At 59.4% G+C, this 16,967-nt stretch overlaps 1 protein-coding gene across 4 annotated transcripts in view; it reads left to right on the forward strand.

Annotated features, from left to right (window-relative positions):
* The window catches only part of OTOF (otoferlin), an 82,372-nt gene that overhangs the window by 47,158 nt on the left and 18,247 nt on the right, over positions 1 to 16,967 (forward strand). For all 4 annotated transcript variants that reach the window (XM_089326698.1, XM_089326699.1, XM_089326695.1 and 1 more), the window contains 10 exons: positions 1,974 to 2,047; positions 3,441 to 3,567; positions 3,935 to 3,989; positions 9,031 to 9,162; positions 13,078 to 13,140; positions 13,503 to 13,587; positions 13,748 to 13,907; positions 14,672 to 14,858; positions 15,176 to 15,362; positions 16,496 to 16,719. In XM_089326698.1, coding sequence (XP_089182824.1) covers positions 1,974 to 2,047; positions 3,441 to 3,567; positions 3,935 to 3,989; positions 9,031 to 9,162; positions 13,078 to 13,140; positions 13,503 to 13,587; positions 13,748 to 13,907; positions 14,672 to 14,858; positions 15,176 to 15,362; positions 16,496 to 16,719 — 1,294 coding nt within the window. The remainder of the gene's footprint in view (positions 1 to 1,973; positions 2,048 to 3,440; positions 3,568 to 3,934; positions 3,990 to 9,030; positions 9,163 to 13,077; positions 13,141 to 13,502; positions 13,588 to 13,747; positions 13,908 to 14,671; positions 14,859 to 15,175; positions 15,363 to 16,495; positions 16,720 to 16,967) is intronic.

The following is a 16,967-nucleotide window of genomic DNA, read 5'->3' on the forward strand; positions in this document are numbered from 1 at the left end:
CAGGATTGTCCCTTTCCCGCCACCCCGGGATTGTTTCCAAGGGGTCCATGGAGCTGCTCAGTGTCGGGCACCAGCAACGCAGCGTTTACAGCCATCTCTCCCCAAAGACGGCGCTGCTAAGGTTATTTTTGCACGAGCTCCTTCCCTGTGAGCACGAGCGTGGTGTCTGGGACTCCTCACAGAGCGTTCCGATCTGCCGAGTGGGCTGGTGTAAGGATTACGGGTGGGATTCATCCCGCACCGCGCCACAGCCTGGAGGAAGATGCGCCAAGAGGCCAGGAGACACTGCTGCCCAGGGGACAGGAGCTGTATGCTTCCGTCCCGATCCTGCCCCTTCCGGCGGGACGTGGGAGTGCGTCCCCCTTTCTGAGCCTGTGTTGTCACTGCTGAGTGACGAGCAAGTGCCCCTCACACAGCCCCGGGTAGCCTTTGGCCCACAGGAGTTGCTCTGGAAAGCCTATAAAAACGCTTCCCGGTCATTTTACGTACGCACTGTAGCGTGAGCGACCGTAACTTACCCTCCTTATTAGAAAGGGAAGAGCTTTTAAAAATCATCCACAGGCATCAGCTTTTCCTTCCTAGAGCCCCTCCCTTCCTTTCCCTTTCTTCCCATTGTTACCTCCCAGACAAGCTGGCACCGGCAAGGGCACACGGCAGCGTCACCCTGGCCGCCTCCCTCCTCTCCTTCGGGAGTCGTGAATGAGATATGGAACTGGTGCCACATGCCAGGGATGGCTCCTGTCTGCCCGATCCCCGGGATCCAGGCAGGCCTCGTCCGGCCTCTGAGCAGCTCAGAAAAGGCCGGGGTCAGGCGAGAGCCAGGCCAGAGGATGAGCCGGATCCTCAGTGCCTCGAAGAGGGGCTTGGGGTTTGCAGGTCATCTGTCTGCAGACGACACAGTTGCCCCAACTCCACTGGGCCCGGCATCAAGAGCAGGGAGCTGGTGGTCTGATGCAGACCCGAGGACATGCGCTGTGCCGTGGGCAAGCCCAGAGGCAGGGCCCCCAGGATGTGGGGGCCACCCCAGGAGGCGGAGAATGGGAAGTGGAGGGAGTCAGGTATCCCGCTCATGCAATATGGATGGAGTAATGGAATACCACACGGCACCCCCTGCCAATCCTGCTCCTGGTCGCTCCCGGCACCGGGGACTACAGGGTCAGCTTCAGGGACATCACCGAAGGGCAGTGAGGACCCCTGCCCCCTTCTTTCAGCCCCCTGACTGCAAGGCCCTTCACCTGGGGCACAAGGCCACACCGAGCCAGAAGAAGAGGTAGGAACTATGGGTCGGCCATACCTTCCTGCGACTGGGGGAGAAGGGATTCCACAGGGAGAGCGGACGGGCAGAGGGCAAGAGCAGGACCAGAGGTAGACAGGAAAGGACCCATCCCTTCCTAGGACCAAGGAGGGCGGGGGGGGGGGGGGGGGCGGGACACAACGCAGGCTTGGAGCACGGGGCCACCCCAGAGCCAGCATCTCCCATCTGCTTGTGGCCTCGGGCCTCTGAGTCTCTTCTGATCCCTCCCTCCCTCCTCTGTTCTGACGCTGTCTTTCTGGTGCTTTCTTTGCAGCCAGCTATGCCGGGTGCAGGGACAGGGAGGGTGAACATGGGGACAGCGGCAGAGCACCCGGCTGGGGGCAGGCAGGACCCAGGGCATTGGGGTCAGGCTGATAAGTGCAAGACCCTGGGCCTCCACTTAGTCTCTTCCCAGCTCCAGGCTCCCTTCCCCGTTTGCTGGGGCCCCATCTCAGCCGGATCTGCAGGGATCGGAAGGGGTGGGGCTTCCCTAATTCCCTGCATGGCTCTGAGCTGGGAAGTTAGCCCCCTCCCCCATACATCTCAAGACAGGAGCTGAGGGGCTGGGGTCCCCAGCTCCCTTTCTCTTATGTGTTCCCCCGTGTTCGGCTTCTCTGTGTGTGTGTGTTTTCTTCCATGGTCCATCTCCCTCCACCTCGTCCTGGCGGCCCCCTCACAGAGCAGGGAGGAGCGTGTTCTCTGCCATGAAGCTCGGCAAGACCCGGCCCCACAAGGAGGAGTCCCAAAGACCAGGTACTCCACATGACCCCGCCCACTACACCCCGCCCCCTGTGGGGGCACCTCTCCCCCACGTGACCACCATCGCACCTTTCCCTGGGCAGAGCCCAAGCAGGCCCTCCTAGGATTGGGCAGCCAGAGCCATCTGGGCGGGGCCTGGCTTCCCATTGGCTGGCTGAGAAGTCAGGCCCCACCCAGAGGGCCTTGGCCTTCTGGGAAGGGGCGCCCCTGGCGCCGCTTAGGGTGGAGCCTTCTTGAGGGGGCTTCTCCTGCCCACATTGCTCCGCGTTCTGCTTTCTTCACGCCAAAGCCCAGAGATCTTTCATTAGAGCAGGGAACAAAAAATGAAGCACTTTCCCCAATTCTCTATTTCTGGAGAAAAGCCTGGGTGCCCCGCTGTCCATTTTCCCCAAGCTCTCAGGGACGGCCCTGGAGGCCCCCAGGCCTTGGCCTTGGCCCCTCGCAGGGCAGGGGGCGAGGGAGCGAGCGGGAAGCCGCGCCCCTGCGGCCTCGCCTGCCCTCCACGCCTTCCCAGCGCCCTCCTCCCAGACACCTCTGCACCTGGCTCTGCTGTCTCCCACGTGCCCTTGGACTGAGGGGGACGGCTGCTGGCCGAGGCCCCTGCTAGGGCAGGCGTAGGTCCCAAGTGCCCTCAGCCGTTTTTTGTTTTGTTTTTTATTTGACAGAGTTATAGACAGTGAGAGAGACAGAGAGAAAGGTCTTCCTTCCTTTGGTTCACCCCTCAAATGGCCACCACGGGGGGCGCTGCGCCAGTCCGAAGCCAGGAGCCAGGTGCTTCCTCCTGGTCTCCATGTGGGTGCAGGGCCCTAGCACTTGGGCCATCCTCCACTGCACTCCCGGGCCACAGCAACCAGGACAGAATCCGGCGCCCATATGGGATGCCGGTGCCGCAGGCGGAGGATTAACCGAATGAGCCACGGCGCCGGCCCCGCTCAGCCGTTTTACATGCGTCAGCTCTTGCCAAGCCTCGGTTTTGCTGTCTGATACGCAGAAACAGCTGCGTCAGCCGCTCATGGCTGTCGGGACTCGCGATGGGCGTGTGAGGTGACCGACATGGTGCCTTGGGCATAGTGGCCCCTTGCAGATGGTAGCTCTTGGTCGCAGAGGGAGCAGGCACAGGCTCTGTACGCCCTACCTCCTTCCACAGAGTGCATCAGGGACATCTTAACATAAGGCGTGCACAGCAGGAGTTAGATTCAGCTATGATAACCGGCAATGGCATCAGTTAGGTAGGAAACACTGGCGATGCACAGACCATCGCGTTCTAAGGAGATGCTACCAGCTAAACCTTGCATTGGACACTCTGCTTTCTGGACACCCAAGTGCAGGGGGAACCCAGTCACCAGCCCACCCTCAGACCCCTCAGCCAGCCCTTGTCCATCTGCAGATGAGCCAGCGGTGCTGGAGATGGAGGACATGGACCACCTGGCCCTCCGGCTGGGGGACGGGCTGGATCCCGACTCCGTGTCCCTCGCCTCTGTTACAGCTGTCACCACCAATGTCTCCAACAAGCGGTGAGTGGTCAGGAGCGCCCTGGCTGCCTCCCACCTATGGGACAGGACCAGCTTGCAGGGTGTAAAAATGTGGGTGGGGCCCACGGACAGCTTCTCCTAAGCCTGCCCCTCTCTTCCTTCCCAGGGATGTCTTTGTCGCCTGGCTCCCTGCGAAGGCGGAGTGAGGCGGCTGCAGGCCTGCTCCCAGGTCGCCGGCCACCCCTCTGTCTCCCTGCTCCTGTAGTCCGGCCTCTCTGTGGGGCTCTGAGAATGGCCAGTTCCACTGTGCCTGGTTTCCTTGTGTTTGGAAACCATGGCCGCATCCCTCTGCCCACCCCGAGGCAGTCCGTCCCGCTATGCTCACCTGACAGCACGTTCTCCTCCACAGGTCTAAGCCGGACATTAAGATGGAGCCAAGTGCGGGGCGGCCCATGGACTACCAGGTAGGAGGGCTCATGCTGTACACACTGCGCTGGCCGGGGTGTGGGGGACTCCCGCCAGATGTGTGCCTTGGACACTGTGGAGGCGTGGATCTAGGGGTCATAGAGAGCTACAAGTTGAATATAAAGTCCCAAAGTAAGCTTGTCACTGACGGGCATTCCTAGAGGCATCGTAAGGAAATGCAGACCCCCAGAGGGGCTTCACACTCTGCTGTGCCAGGATGTTGTGTCTGGCACTGGACCGCATAGAGAAAGAGACCTGGAGAAATCACAGAGACCAAGGAAACCACATGCAAAAAAAAAAAAAAAAAATCCACAGTTAAAATAAGAGCCTGAAGAAGACTTTGTTTTTGAAGTGTGGTTTTGCATTCATTTTAATGCCAGAGTCATTTCCGTCCTGGTTATCACTGGAGGCTCAGACCCTGGGTGATTTTTTTCTCCTCTTTGCTTCTCTGTCTTCCCTGAGATCCATTTTTAACTCTTCCGTTTGTGTGTTTCTGAAATGAGATTAAAAGGCTGAGAGGGAGGGGGTTGCAGCTGTAAGGCTGTGAACATGGCCACCCTGCAAGTAGGACAGGGGATGAGCATGGCTGCTGGCTTACGGGACAGGGTCACCCTGGCCTCAGCTTTGCAGGGCCAGGCTCTCAATCTGGACTCCTCCCAGAGTGACCAGAGGCTGGGGGATGGAGTTGCACTACCACAACTCATAACAGACTGACGTACAAGCTCAGAGCACCTAGTACTAAGCTATAGACTGGAAGCAGGGAAAGAAGAGGCGTCTCTCAGGAAGGATGCTGGGACACCCCACCCCCACATACCCCCCAGTGCCCCAGACCCTGCCCTGGGGGAGCCCCTCTCCTGGGATGGAGCTTTACCTCTGATGCCCCCTCCCAGGCCCCAGGCCCCTCATCATTCACTCAGGTAATGTGATGAAGAGCTAGGGGACACCTTTTTTGTGTCAGAGGCACAGCAGGTCGTGTTTCCCGTCTCCCTCAACCCTTGCTCGAATTTGTGTTCAGGGACTCAGCAACTGTCTTCCAGAACTTAGCAGATAGCCTCGGGCAGGGCGCGTGGTTTGGGCCAGCCCAAGCCGCTGGGCTCTCGGAGGTTTGGGAAGTGCACGGCTCCTGAGTCCAGGGCGCTGGACCCAGGGCTTTGTTTCTTCGTGTGCTGAGGACAGGAAAATTCCAGAGAACGAAGACCCCAACTCAGGCAGGTCCCCGGCCTGCCAGGCCAGGCCAGGACGGAGACAGGGTCCTCATTTACAATGGAACTTATTTTCAGGAGGTTACTCAATGCCAGCCACTGTGCCAAGAGCTATAAGTACCCTTTTTTTTTTTTTTTTGCCTTTTTTTTTTAAAGATGTATTTTATTTATCTGAAAGGTAGAGTTAGAGAAAGAGGTCTTCCCTCTGCTGGTTCATTCCTCAAATGGCCGCTGAAACCAGGAGCCTGGAGCTTCATCTGGGTCTCCCACATGGGTGCAGGGGCCTTGAGCTGTCTCTGTTGCTTTCTCAGGCTCATTAGCAGAGAACTGGACGGGAAGTGGAGTGGCTGGTGTATGAACCGGCGCCCACGTGAGATGCGAGCACTGCAGGCCAGGCTTTCCCCACTCCGCCTCCGTGCATCTTTGCATTCAAGCTGCTGTCAGGTGACAGCCACCCGTGTACAGGTGTCCTGGTGTTGTATCTATAAGGAGAGGCCGGCCCAGGAGGCTAAGGAGCTTCCCCAGGTCACGAAGTCGAGGCTGGAGCCAGTTCACACCCCAGGGTGTCTGTCCGTGGCTGTCAGAGCCTGACTTCTCTATAACCAGGCCTTCTGGGCCCCGGTTCATCGAACTTCTTGTCCCTTCCCACTTGTTTCCAAAAGCTTGTCAAGCTGCTCCCTGCCAGAGACTAATCACCTGGCCCGCCAGCCACTTTTCCTGCCCAAGAGGATTTAAACCTGAGCCCAACAGAACAGTGGTCACATTTTCCCCAGAGCATAGCATTTCCTCCCACTTCCTCCACGACTCAGCCACAAGCCTCGGCACGCTTTGGGAGAGAGCTATGAGGATGCAAATGTGAAACCACTTGTGCTTTCAGTAAATAAAGGGTATAAAGCGATAAAAGCAGAGGGACTTCCCTCTCTTGGGGAACCTGGCTTTGATGAGTTAGAAATGCCTGGGACGCAGCTGGAGAGAGGAGAGAGGGGCATAGCGGAACTCAGATCCAGGAGGGCCTGGAAGGCTGGGCACCATCCTGAAGCTTGGCTCATACCAGAAGTATGGGGGGGCGGGGAGATCCAGGTGGACCCAAGCCCAGGCTGTTTCTCTTTAGCAGGGACGTGGCATGGAAAGCCCGGCTGGGGCCTGGCAGCTCAGAGGTGACCAGCCAGAGCCCTCGGCAGGGGCGTTCCTGGTGGGTCTCCTTCCTACCTCTCTTCCTGGCACCCAGACTTCACCGCCCGCAGCCCCACGTCCCCCCTGGGCTCCTGCCCTGGCGGCACCCTCCACCCCATCATCTCCAGCCCCTGGAGCGGGGCGAGGATGAAGAATGGGGGGGGGGGGGGGACGCTGCCTCGGGGGCCCTATCTCCAGCCCCTGCTCGTGCTCAAAGCCAGATCAGATTCCTCGGCACCATTACTCCTGGGGTGTAGGTTTCCCACTCCTTGTCTCCCGTGCTGGCCTCCCTGAAACCGCTTGGGTGGAGTGGTCTGTAGCCAGAAGAGGCAGCTGGTCAGCTGGCGCCTGTCGGCTCCAATGGCCTCCTCATCTTCCACCCTGTGCAGGTGGTGGCAGAGGACAGCTGGGCCCCTCCCGCGGGATCCTGAACAATGACCGACTGCTGCTGTATTGCATTTCCCCTTCCAGAGCGCCAGGCAGTGGTGGGACGCAGCAGGGATGGCGCCCCCTGCCCCCACACCATGCCCAGGGTGGCACTTCTCACACACGCTCAGGGGGCCCTTCAGGGCCTCCCCTAGACCAGCAGAGAGCACCCCGGGAATCTCTCTCCCCATCTGGGCACCTTTCAAGCCTCTGCCATCCACCATCCCCTCCCGCCTTTAGTGTCAGGGCATCCAACCCCTATCATCATTTTGGGCTCCTTTGCAGGGAGGAAGTGGAAACTTAGGAATCTGGCGGAAAGGGAGGGAGCAGCGAGGCCGTCACACTGGCCAGGCCTCCAGAGGGTTGGTACCCGGGACCGCCAGGGCTGTGTCTGTCTCATTCCCAGTCCAGGGGTATTGAAGTCTTTCCCGCTGGGGAGGGGCATTAGCTGGGGGAAAATAGAATGGAATTTCCTAAAACCAAAGATTCATGGAAGTTAGAACTCTGTGCACGGCCTGCAAGAATGTTCTGGAAGCACTTCCAGGATCTGTCTGCTGTCTTCCCAGTGAGCATCTCAGAGCTGAGTTCATCAGGCCTAGCTCCTCCTCCACTCCTAGAAGAAATGGTGGTTACTGAACTCTGGGGTCTCGGTTCTAGGCTTTCCCCTCAGTCTCGCCAGCACTGCGGCTCCAAGTAGAAACGTTGGCCCTCGCAGTCTGAGTTGCTTCGACGTGTCCATACTCCGGTTCCGTGTTCTGACAGTGTTCTCACTGGCACGGGAGTTTCTAGCTGCTTCACTGATGCCTTTGATGTGTGGCTTTTTTTTTAGCATCAGAATGTTTCCAAGACTTTCATGAACACGGTGGAAGACCGTTGTAGTGGTTATTTTATTATTAAAAGGGCACATCATTCTCTTGAGTAAAATCATATTTGGAAGTGGCACAAAAGCCCAGCAGCTGGGGGCGAGACGTTCGAAGGGCAGCCCCCCCAGTGTCATCAGGAGAGGGCCCTGTGGGAAATGAGTGTCGAGTAAAACCATCCAGAGCCTCGTGCCCGCGCGTCCCTGAGAGAGCAGCCACGTGACCGAAGGCAGACTCCATCGGGGAAGGCTTGTCCCCAGTCGCCCGCATTTACAGAGCTTTCTACTGCTTACGGGGCATTAGCCCATTCAGCCCTCGCACTTCGTGATGGGGAGCTGGTGCCAGTGTCTCAGGTCTGGGGCTCAGTGCCAGGCCAACGTCCCTGAGACCAAGCCTCTTCTATTTCACCGTGAGCAGACGTCCAAATCCAAAGTGAGATTGTGGGAAAAGCGTGGTTACACCAAAAATTACACATCTCTCCAGATAGATCAATTAGAGATAGATAAGAGAGATTAGAGAGACACATAGAGATAGACATAGGTACGGGCTAAATTAGAGATAGATGAATGGATAGACAGGCTGACTGACGCCGGCAATCTGTTTGCTAGCCATCTATAAGCCGGAAACCATTTACAGTGAGCTCCACAAAGAGAAGGAGTTTGCTTCAGTCTCCCTGTGCCTGGCCCCAGTAGGAGCTTAATAAATACTTGTTGAATGAATGCACAGCTGAGAAGGGTGACAAGTGGGATCCCAGGGAGCTGGAGCCACTCACAGGACATGCTAGAATGCACACAGCCGTCACCAGGCTGGAAAAGGTGGCTCAGGTCACCTGCCAAAGCCTCACAAAGAAATTCAAAGGAGGAGAGGGGGCAGGAATGAGGAAGGGGGGCCAGGTTTCAGAAACACAAAGAGCTATCAGAAGCCTGCAGGCTTCAAGACTTCAAATGAGGAATATTGGAGGAGGAAATTAACTGCGCGTCACTGGAGACTGAGAGCTTCATTGCTCAGTTCGTGAAGCCTGAGACGTGGGCCTGGCAGCGCCACAGATGCAGGGAGAGGCAAGTGCACGTGGCATCACCTAGGGGCTTTCAAAAATGCCAGGTACCACCCCCCACCCCCAGTGCTGAACTGGCTGGGTCTGGAGCCTGAGCACCCTCCCCTCCAACTCTAGCCAGCACCAGCTCGGGAGGTGTCCAGCCTAGACACAGAGGCTTTGGAAAAGGAAGATGAGCTCTGGATCAAGCAGCAAATTCGCAGTAGTGGTCAGCATGGAGCCCAGGGGTAGGGCTCCCAGCCTAGTGCCGTCAGCCCTGCTGCACGGCCCCAGGCTCCCAGGTCCACCCAGCTGTCCATCTGGCCGCCCCTTCTCCCACCCACAGGTCAGCATCACGGTGATCGAGGCTCGGCAGCTGGTGGGCTTGAACATGGACCCCGTGGTGTGCGTGGAGGTGGGCGATGACAAGAAGTACACATCCATGAAGGAGTCCACAAACTGCCCCTACTACAATGAGGTCGGTGGTCCCAGGGCCCTCGCAGGGGAAAGGGGGCTCTCCAGATGTGGCAGGCGCTGGGCCTCAGCCCCACTGAGGCCAGGAGGAGCGGCCAGGAGTCGAAGGGCTACCAGTGGGGGCGACTTGGACCCGTCTTGCTACAGCCCCTGGCACACTGCATGAGCCGCCACATCCTCTGATGCCCCCGTCTGGATCCCAGATTGACCTGGGCTGGCCAGCGGCCACCTGCTGAGCTGACACAGCACCTCACACCCCCACGCTGCCCCCAGCAGTGCCAGGCAGAGCCTGGGGCAGTGGCAGCATCCATGAGCACTTCCCTGTGCCAGGCCCTCACCTGAGGCCTTAGGCACGGGGTCTCTGCCAGCCCTGTGTCAGAGGTCATCACGGTTACTCTCACTACACACAGGGGCACTGAGGCTCCTGGAGGAGGCCTCGCCCAACGCTGAAGCGCCTGAGTCAGGTTCTGATGCTCACGCCCCTGCTCAGCTGTCTCCACAGGGCTTCCCTCCTAAGCACTGGCCTTGACTTTGGGATGTAGGGGAGAAAGTGATTGGCTCCAGGATCCTTTCTAGCCATTCGAGGCCATGCCGAGGGTGCTAGACTCACAGACCCTCTAGTTCAGTCTCCCCACCTTACAGAGGGGAAGACTGAGGCCTCAATACGGGAGGGGCTTCCCGCAGCCTCGGAGGGTATCATTAAGGGAGCAGGGCCCACGCCGTCCAGCCTCCCCCACAGTGCTCTGGCTTGCCACCTCGGATGCAGTGTCCTGACCCCTGGGCTCCAGGCAGGAGGCTCTGGTGAGGGTACCTGTGTGCCTGGAAGTCCCTGGCCTGAGGGCTCTGGGCAGCCCCTTCTTGGAGGGGACACCAGTTTGTTTCTCCCGGTGGCTACAGGCGCGAGGGGTACCAGGCTGGCCCAGGTGAGACTTCAGCGTCCTATGTCCCAAGGCAGGCGGGGCCAGCTGGGGGAGCCTCCAGCCCTGCACTTGCAGGAGGAAAACCTGGACACACCTCTGTCCTGCCCAGACCTGGCTGAATTGTCTCCCCTGTGGCCACAGAGGGCCCTCGGAGTGGGATGTCACCGCCGGGGACCTTTCCCAGGTGGAGTCAGCACACCGGGCCACCTGCTCTGACCTCACCTTGGGACTGATCCCTGACTGGAGAGCCCCTGGGCTAGGCGAGGCTCTGCACTCCCAAGCAGAGAGGGAGGTGGCCCTGCTACCTGCCCCGTTACCTGATAGCGGTGCAGCCCGCTGCGGCTGGCTCTAGGGTTCCCCAGGCTTCCTTCAAGTCGCTTCCTCCCGCTGAGGTGCTCCCAGCTCCGTGCTTCCCCACCCAGCTCCTCCTCACCCTGCAGCGCCAGCTCCGACGTCCTGGCCACTGAGTGGCTTTCCCTGCTCTCCCTGGGGCAGTGCTGTCCTCGACTTGCCCCTGTCCCCGTGGTGGGCTGGAGACCCCTGCTCTCCTGCACTGCCGTGCCCAGCTCAGAGCCCTACACAGGCATGAGTTGGAGGGTTCAGTACCACTTGGCCGAGTGGACGTTCACCCAGGTGAAGCAACCTGTCCTCACTAAGCACCAGGATCACAGCACGGGGGCAGGCTGGGGGCCACGGAGAGGGTGGAGACACAGCCTCTGCCCTCACGGGTCACACCCCCCACCCCCTGGCTCCAGCCTCTGCACCTGTTCATTCTGCACCGTCTTATTGCTCCTGACGGCAGTTTTGTCCTTTTTCATCAACCCTAGTAGCTCTGATTCTGCTTCCGTTGGTCTCCTCTGATCCGGGGTTTCTCAGACCCAGCACTGAGGCTGCTGTGGACAGGAGAATTCTCTAGACGTGGGAAGCTGGTGGGCAGCATCCTTGGCTCCTTCCCTCTGGAGGACAATAGCAAACTCATCTGTCCCCAGCTGTAGCTGCCAAAAATGTTTCCAAACATGGCCTGCTGTCCCTGTGGGGGTGAGAATCATCCCCAGTTGAGACCCCACCCTAAACTGCCTTGCTGGGAGACTTCAGCTGCTTCTGGCTGATTCTCCGAGCTGCGGGAATCTTCCCTCCCTCGGCAGGAACAATCGGCAGGAAGGCAGGACTAGCAGATTCCTGTGCTGTCATAAAAGGCAACGATGCCTTGGGGCTACCCTGAGGCACCTGGTCTGGCTGCAGCCTGCCCGCAGGGGAGACCCCTGCTCTGCGCAGGCGTCTGGATGGGCATCTGGGAGCCCTGTCTTCCCTCCTGCCCTTTGCCGCGGATCCTTCTCCGTCTGCATCCTGAAGAACCCGACGTTGCACCATCCCCCAACAGCCCGACTCTCTCTTTGCTTCCCGCCCCTCCTCTGGTGCCAAGGGGTCCTATTCCAGCACAGCCTGCCTAAACACAACCAGGAAAACCCACAGATGCCCACGACAGGGGCTAGACGTCTGGCTAGGGATCTCTCCTCCCTCACGCCTCTCTGGGGACTACCCCCTCTCCTGGCACAGTCATACCTGTGAGTTGTCACCTCCCACCCTCTGTCACATCTCAGTCTCTGCAGAAGCTTCTGCCCCACGGTGTCACTGAAGCTGGCTCCTCGGGGTATCAGGGCCTGCTGCTCCGAGCACAACACCCTCTGCTGTCCCCTCTCCCCTCACTGCTGACTCCTGTCCTCTTGCCTGTCCCTCCCCTTGGGGACCTCCCATGCCGTTCTTGGCTTTCCTTCTCCTGCCTCTTCTCCCCAACTCCGTACTTTGCATCACTTCCTCCGCCCACCACGGAAAAGCCCTGTCTGGGCTGCTTCCCGCCTTCTCTCTCCTGGGGAGCCTCCCCCACCCCAAGGCTTCAGTGACCCACCCCTAGCCTCCCCCCCGCACTGAGAGCTGCAGACCCAACCCTGGCCAGCAGCCCCTGCACCTGCCACCCAGGCCTGCAATGGTCACCCTTTGCTCTGTGCTCGTCCCTGCCCTGGGCTGAATGCTTGGCTGGGCTCATTGTTTCCACCTCATAGCCTCCTGTGTGAACCGTGTCCCCCGGTTCAGTGGGGCAGCCCAGGATCATTATATACATAGCACAGAGGGGTAAACTGAGCCTTGGGGAAGGAGGTGAGCGACCCACTAGGGACTGCACAGTGAGGCTGGCTCTGAAGCCAAGGGTGAGCGTCCCGCGGCCCAGGGCCTGTTCTCTGTGGACATTGAACCCGTCAATCTCCCTGCCACATGCCCACCAGACAGTGGGCCCTCTGCTCACTTCTCATACCCTTGTACCCAGGGCCTGCAACACCCAGGTCTTGGGCAAAGAACTTGCCAGTTACAGCCGGTGAAGTGTCTTCATTCGCCACACCACGGTTCATCCATCCTAACACCTGCCCCGTCCGTTCCTCTGTTCCTCTTATGCATCTCTGAGGCTGGGATGTTACGACACATCTTCTAGGCAGTGGCATGGTTTTGTGGCAGTGTCTGTGGCCTAGCAAACCACAGCTCAGCTTGCAGTACGCAGCATTTTGGAGCCCGTGGCATACGCTACTGTTTCTCATCTGGGCCTCATAAAGGGATTCTGCCATCGTCCCCATTTTACAGCTCAGAAGACAGAGGCTCAGAGAATGAGTTGCTGATGACCATGCAGCTGGACAGGAGCAGAACTGGGACTAGAACCCAAGTCTCCCTGGCTGCCTGGCCCTGGCCCTTCTGAGCACAGCCTGTGGGTGTAGACTTTCTACCTACTGCTGCCACATCGCTCTGCTCCCACAAAGGCCAGCACCGGCCCTGTCCTCCAGACCCCAGATGGGCTCCGCCTCCTTCGAAGGGTCAGTTAGAACCAATGCATTGCCTGTAACCTATGCATCCGACCTTCAGGGCTCAGGAAGAAAAGGCAGGGTACAGACAGGTGCTGGCCTGGGCTCCAGCTGCTACCCGCTGGTGACAACAGCCCGGTTCCTTCCCCTCCCCAGTACTTCGTCTTTGACTTCCACGTCTCTCCTGACGTCATGTTCGACAAGATCATCAGGATCTCGGTGAGTGGGGAGCAGCCCCAGCCAGCCGGGCCGCTCACTAAAGCAGCACCCTCATGCAATTTGTGAGGTTCCCCCTCTGGCTGGACCCATCATAGACAGCCCTGTGCCCGGACAGACAGCTGGGCAAGGGGTCCACCAGGCTGGATTCTGGGGTATGTGAGCCAGCTATCTCTGCAGAATGTACAGCTACCCATGGCAGCTAGCACAAAGCTGGTGTCTGCAGGAAGGGCTCATGCTGAGCCCAGCAAGCGACCTCTGTCCCGCCCACCCAACACCCTCCTGGGTCACCACAAAGCTCGGGTCCCCAGAAAGACTGGGGTGGTGCAACCCCCAGCGGGTCTGACTGCAGATCCTTCCGGAAGGTGATTCACTCCAAGAACCTGCTACGCAGTGGCACCCTGGTGGGCTCCTTCAAAATGGACGTGGGGACCGTGTACTCCCAGCCTGGTGAGTCGCCGTGCGCGGGCTGGGCAGCCACAGCCTGGAGAGCTGCTGCCAGTCTGGGGGGTGCCCCTCCTAGTCACAGCCACCCCGCCCTGCTCACCTGCGGCTGGAGAGCCCCCCAGGGCGGGGTGCCGGGTGCAGTGCCCGCTTCTCGCCACTGCAGAACACCAGTTCCACCACAAGTGGGCCGTCCTCTCGGACCCTGACGACATCTCCGCTGGGCTGAAGGGCTACGTGAAGTGTGACGTCGCCGTGGTGGGCAAGGGAGACAACATCAAGACGCCCCACAAGGCCAACGAGACAGACGAGGATGACATTGAGGGGTGAGGCCCATCTCAGCCCAGCCCCTGCACACCTGGGCCCAGCGCAAGCTCCCGGGGCGGACTTGGCCCAGACCCAGGGCCACCCACTCTTCTTGCCCACACAGCCCATTTTTCCTGGAGGGACTAGGGCAGGGTCAGGCCAGGGCCAGTGCCAAGTGGTTAAGGAGTGACAATCATCCAGACCTCTGACCGTGAGAAATCTGGCAGGAAGAGCGGGTGCTGGCAGACCAGAGTCCTGAGCCTGTGGGATCCCAAAGACACCAACAGGATGCGCCCAGGACAGCAAAGAGATTTCATTCTGTGTGCCAGTTACAGGCAGCTGACGGCAGCCTTTGGAAATATTCTGGGACCTTCATTAGGCTTAGTGGGACAGGTGCTGAGATCCAGTGAGTCGCATCCTCCGTGGCCAGGGGAAGGAACAGTTTCTTGTGGGGTTTCCACCTGGGGGGCAAGGGCCGTGCACAAGACTGGGAGAAGTTGATGGTGATACTGAGATTGGTAACCTACACTACAGCTCTCCAAACACTGCAACCTATCTGAGCCTTGTCGTATTGCTGGGAGGTGGGTATCATTATTGCCATGGTAACAGGGAGGAAACTGAAGCCCATGGAGATGGGGAGGTTCACCCAGGATCCCATGAGTGAGCAGGTGTCTCTCCTTCACCTGGGGCCTCTCAGCCGTCGCTCAGAGGCTGTGCCAGGCCCCAGGGGCGTGGTGATGCTAGACAGGAGCTGGGGGCCTGGACCTGGTTCCTGTGTCAGCAGGAACTTGCTGCTGCCGGAGGGGGTGCCCCCGGAACGCCAGTGGGCCCGGTTCTACGTGAAAATTTACCGCGCAGAGGGGCTGCCCCGAATGAACACCAGCCTCATGGCCAACGTCAAGAAGGCGTTCATCGGCGAAAACAAGGACCTCGTGGACCCCTACGTGCAGGTCTTCTTTGCTGGCCAGAAGGTACTGGGTGATGGGCACCAGGGGCACAGGTGGTGGGCAGGGGTCCGGGGACAGGCCTGAGGCAAAATCAGAGACCTCCAGTGGGTGGGGCTGGGCGGGGAAGGCCAGGCTGGGACTCCGGTCCCCATGGGCCTGGCTTACAGACTCCTCTCCACCAAGGCGTCCTCGGACCAAGAGCTGGGGGGGCAGTGGGAGAGGGGGGAGAGCCAGGGGCTCAGGGTGGGGAGAGAGTGGAAGCGACAAGTCCATGAGCATTCTGAATGCACACACATGTGTGCACACATGCACACGTCCCAGCCCTCGACCCCTCCCACCAGGGCAAGACCTCCGTGCAGAAGAGCAGCTACGAGCCCCTGTGGAACGAGCAGGTGGTCTTCACAGACCTGTTCCCCCCACTCTGCAAACGCATGAAGGTGCAGATCCGAGACTCGGACAAGGTCAACGACGTGGCCATCGGCACCCACTTCATCGACCTGCGCAAGATCTCCAACGACGGAGACAGAGGTCAGGCACGGGGACCCCGCTCCACGCGCTCCTCCTCGGGTGTCTCCAGGCTTTTGTCGGCAGACCCTCCTCAAGGGAAAGGGGCAAGCCTGCACCTGCCTGAACCCGGCTGGCCGGATGTGAGGATTGGTAGCCAGGTGCCCTCTGTGAGATAGAAATAGCATCCACAGACAGCATTGTGATCTCCACGTGGAGGTCCACACAGCTACAGCACACATGCCGTGTAGACACTGTCATCCAAGCGTACTTCAGACACTCCGTGGAAACGCGTATTAGGGGGAAACCGTCCACGAATGTCCATTTTCTGCAGTAAAATAGACTTCTCTGTCATTCCATTCCCCACAAATTGTTTGAAGTAGCCTGTAAAATGACAGTACCTACAGGCTGCTGATAGCGGCAGTGCCTGGCTGTGGACCCATGGGGACAGATCACCTCCCAGGCCCCAGGCACCAAGCACCTCTCCTGTCCTCTGTGTTCGCTGGGTGGGCACAACATGGGCAGGTGACACAAAAGGCCACATCTTGCCTGATTCCATTTGTATCCAGGACAGGCCAATTCAGAGACAGGAAGCAGATTCGTGGCTTCCAGGGCCCCGAGGAGGGGAAACCAGGCCCGGCTGCTCCTAGCGCAATGCGTGTGGGGAGCAGGGGACGGGAATGCTCTGAAACTAGATGACGGCTGCACAGCCTAGTGAATGAGCTGAAACCACTGACGTGCACTTTAAAATGGGGAATTTTATATTACGTGAAATATCTCCCCATTTTTAAACATGATGGACATTTCTTAAAAAGCATGCAGAATAAAAACATCAAGGTAGAAGTGTTCCGTGCTACACGTGAGGCCCAGCAAATCCTAAGCATGGGAGAGCGAATGCGGATGAGGAACTGGGGGGCTTTATGATGAAGCAGGGAGGGAGGGTTCTCGCAAATGGGGGATACGGGTCCCCCAGGACGTCCCCCAGGGCCGTGCTCAGGCGTCTAGGGAGAGCGGGCTCCATCCCGTAGGCGGGTTGTTGGCAGACCCCCACAGAGCGTCAGCACTGTGTGCGCACACCAGATGCCGGCTCAGCAGCCCTCTCCCCGGGAGGCCGCTGGGCGTGACACGGGCCCTCCTCCCTGTCCTCGCCACCACAGGCTTCCTGCCCACGCTGGGCCCGGCCTGGGTGAACATGTACGGCTCCACCCGCAACTACACGCTGCTGGACGAGCACCAGGACCTGAACGAGGGCCTGGGCGAGGGCGTGTCCTTCCGGGCCCGCCTCATGCTGGGCCTGGCTGTGGAGATTCTGGACACCTCCAACCCCGAGCTCACCAGCTCCACAGAGGTGCAGGTGGAGCAGGCCACGCCCATCTCCGAGGTGATGTCCCCACTGTGGCAGCCCAGTTCTGGGGCTTTGCTTGTTGCTGCCGTGTCTCCCCGAGAGGGCTGGACCCCAGCATCAGGCCCCTCCCCCAGGAAGCAGAGACCCCTACTTCACCCCTCAGTGGGACTTGCGTCCCTGTCGACTGCCTGCCCGTGTCCTTCCCACAGGTCCCTCCCTCTGCCCCTCCCCCAGCCACAGCTGCTTCTGGGGGTGCAGAGCCAGCCCCCCATCCAGCGACAGCC

Source organism: Oryctolagus cuniculus, chromosome 2 (genome assembly GCF_051225735.1).
Source record: "Oryctolagus cuniculus isolate XC-2025 breed Fujian yellow rabbit chromosome 2, ASM5122573v1, whole genome shotgun sequence".
NCBI lineage: Eukaryota > Metazoa > Chordata > Mammalia > Lagomorpha > Leporidae > Oryctolagus > Oryctolagus cuniculus.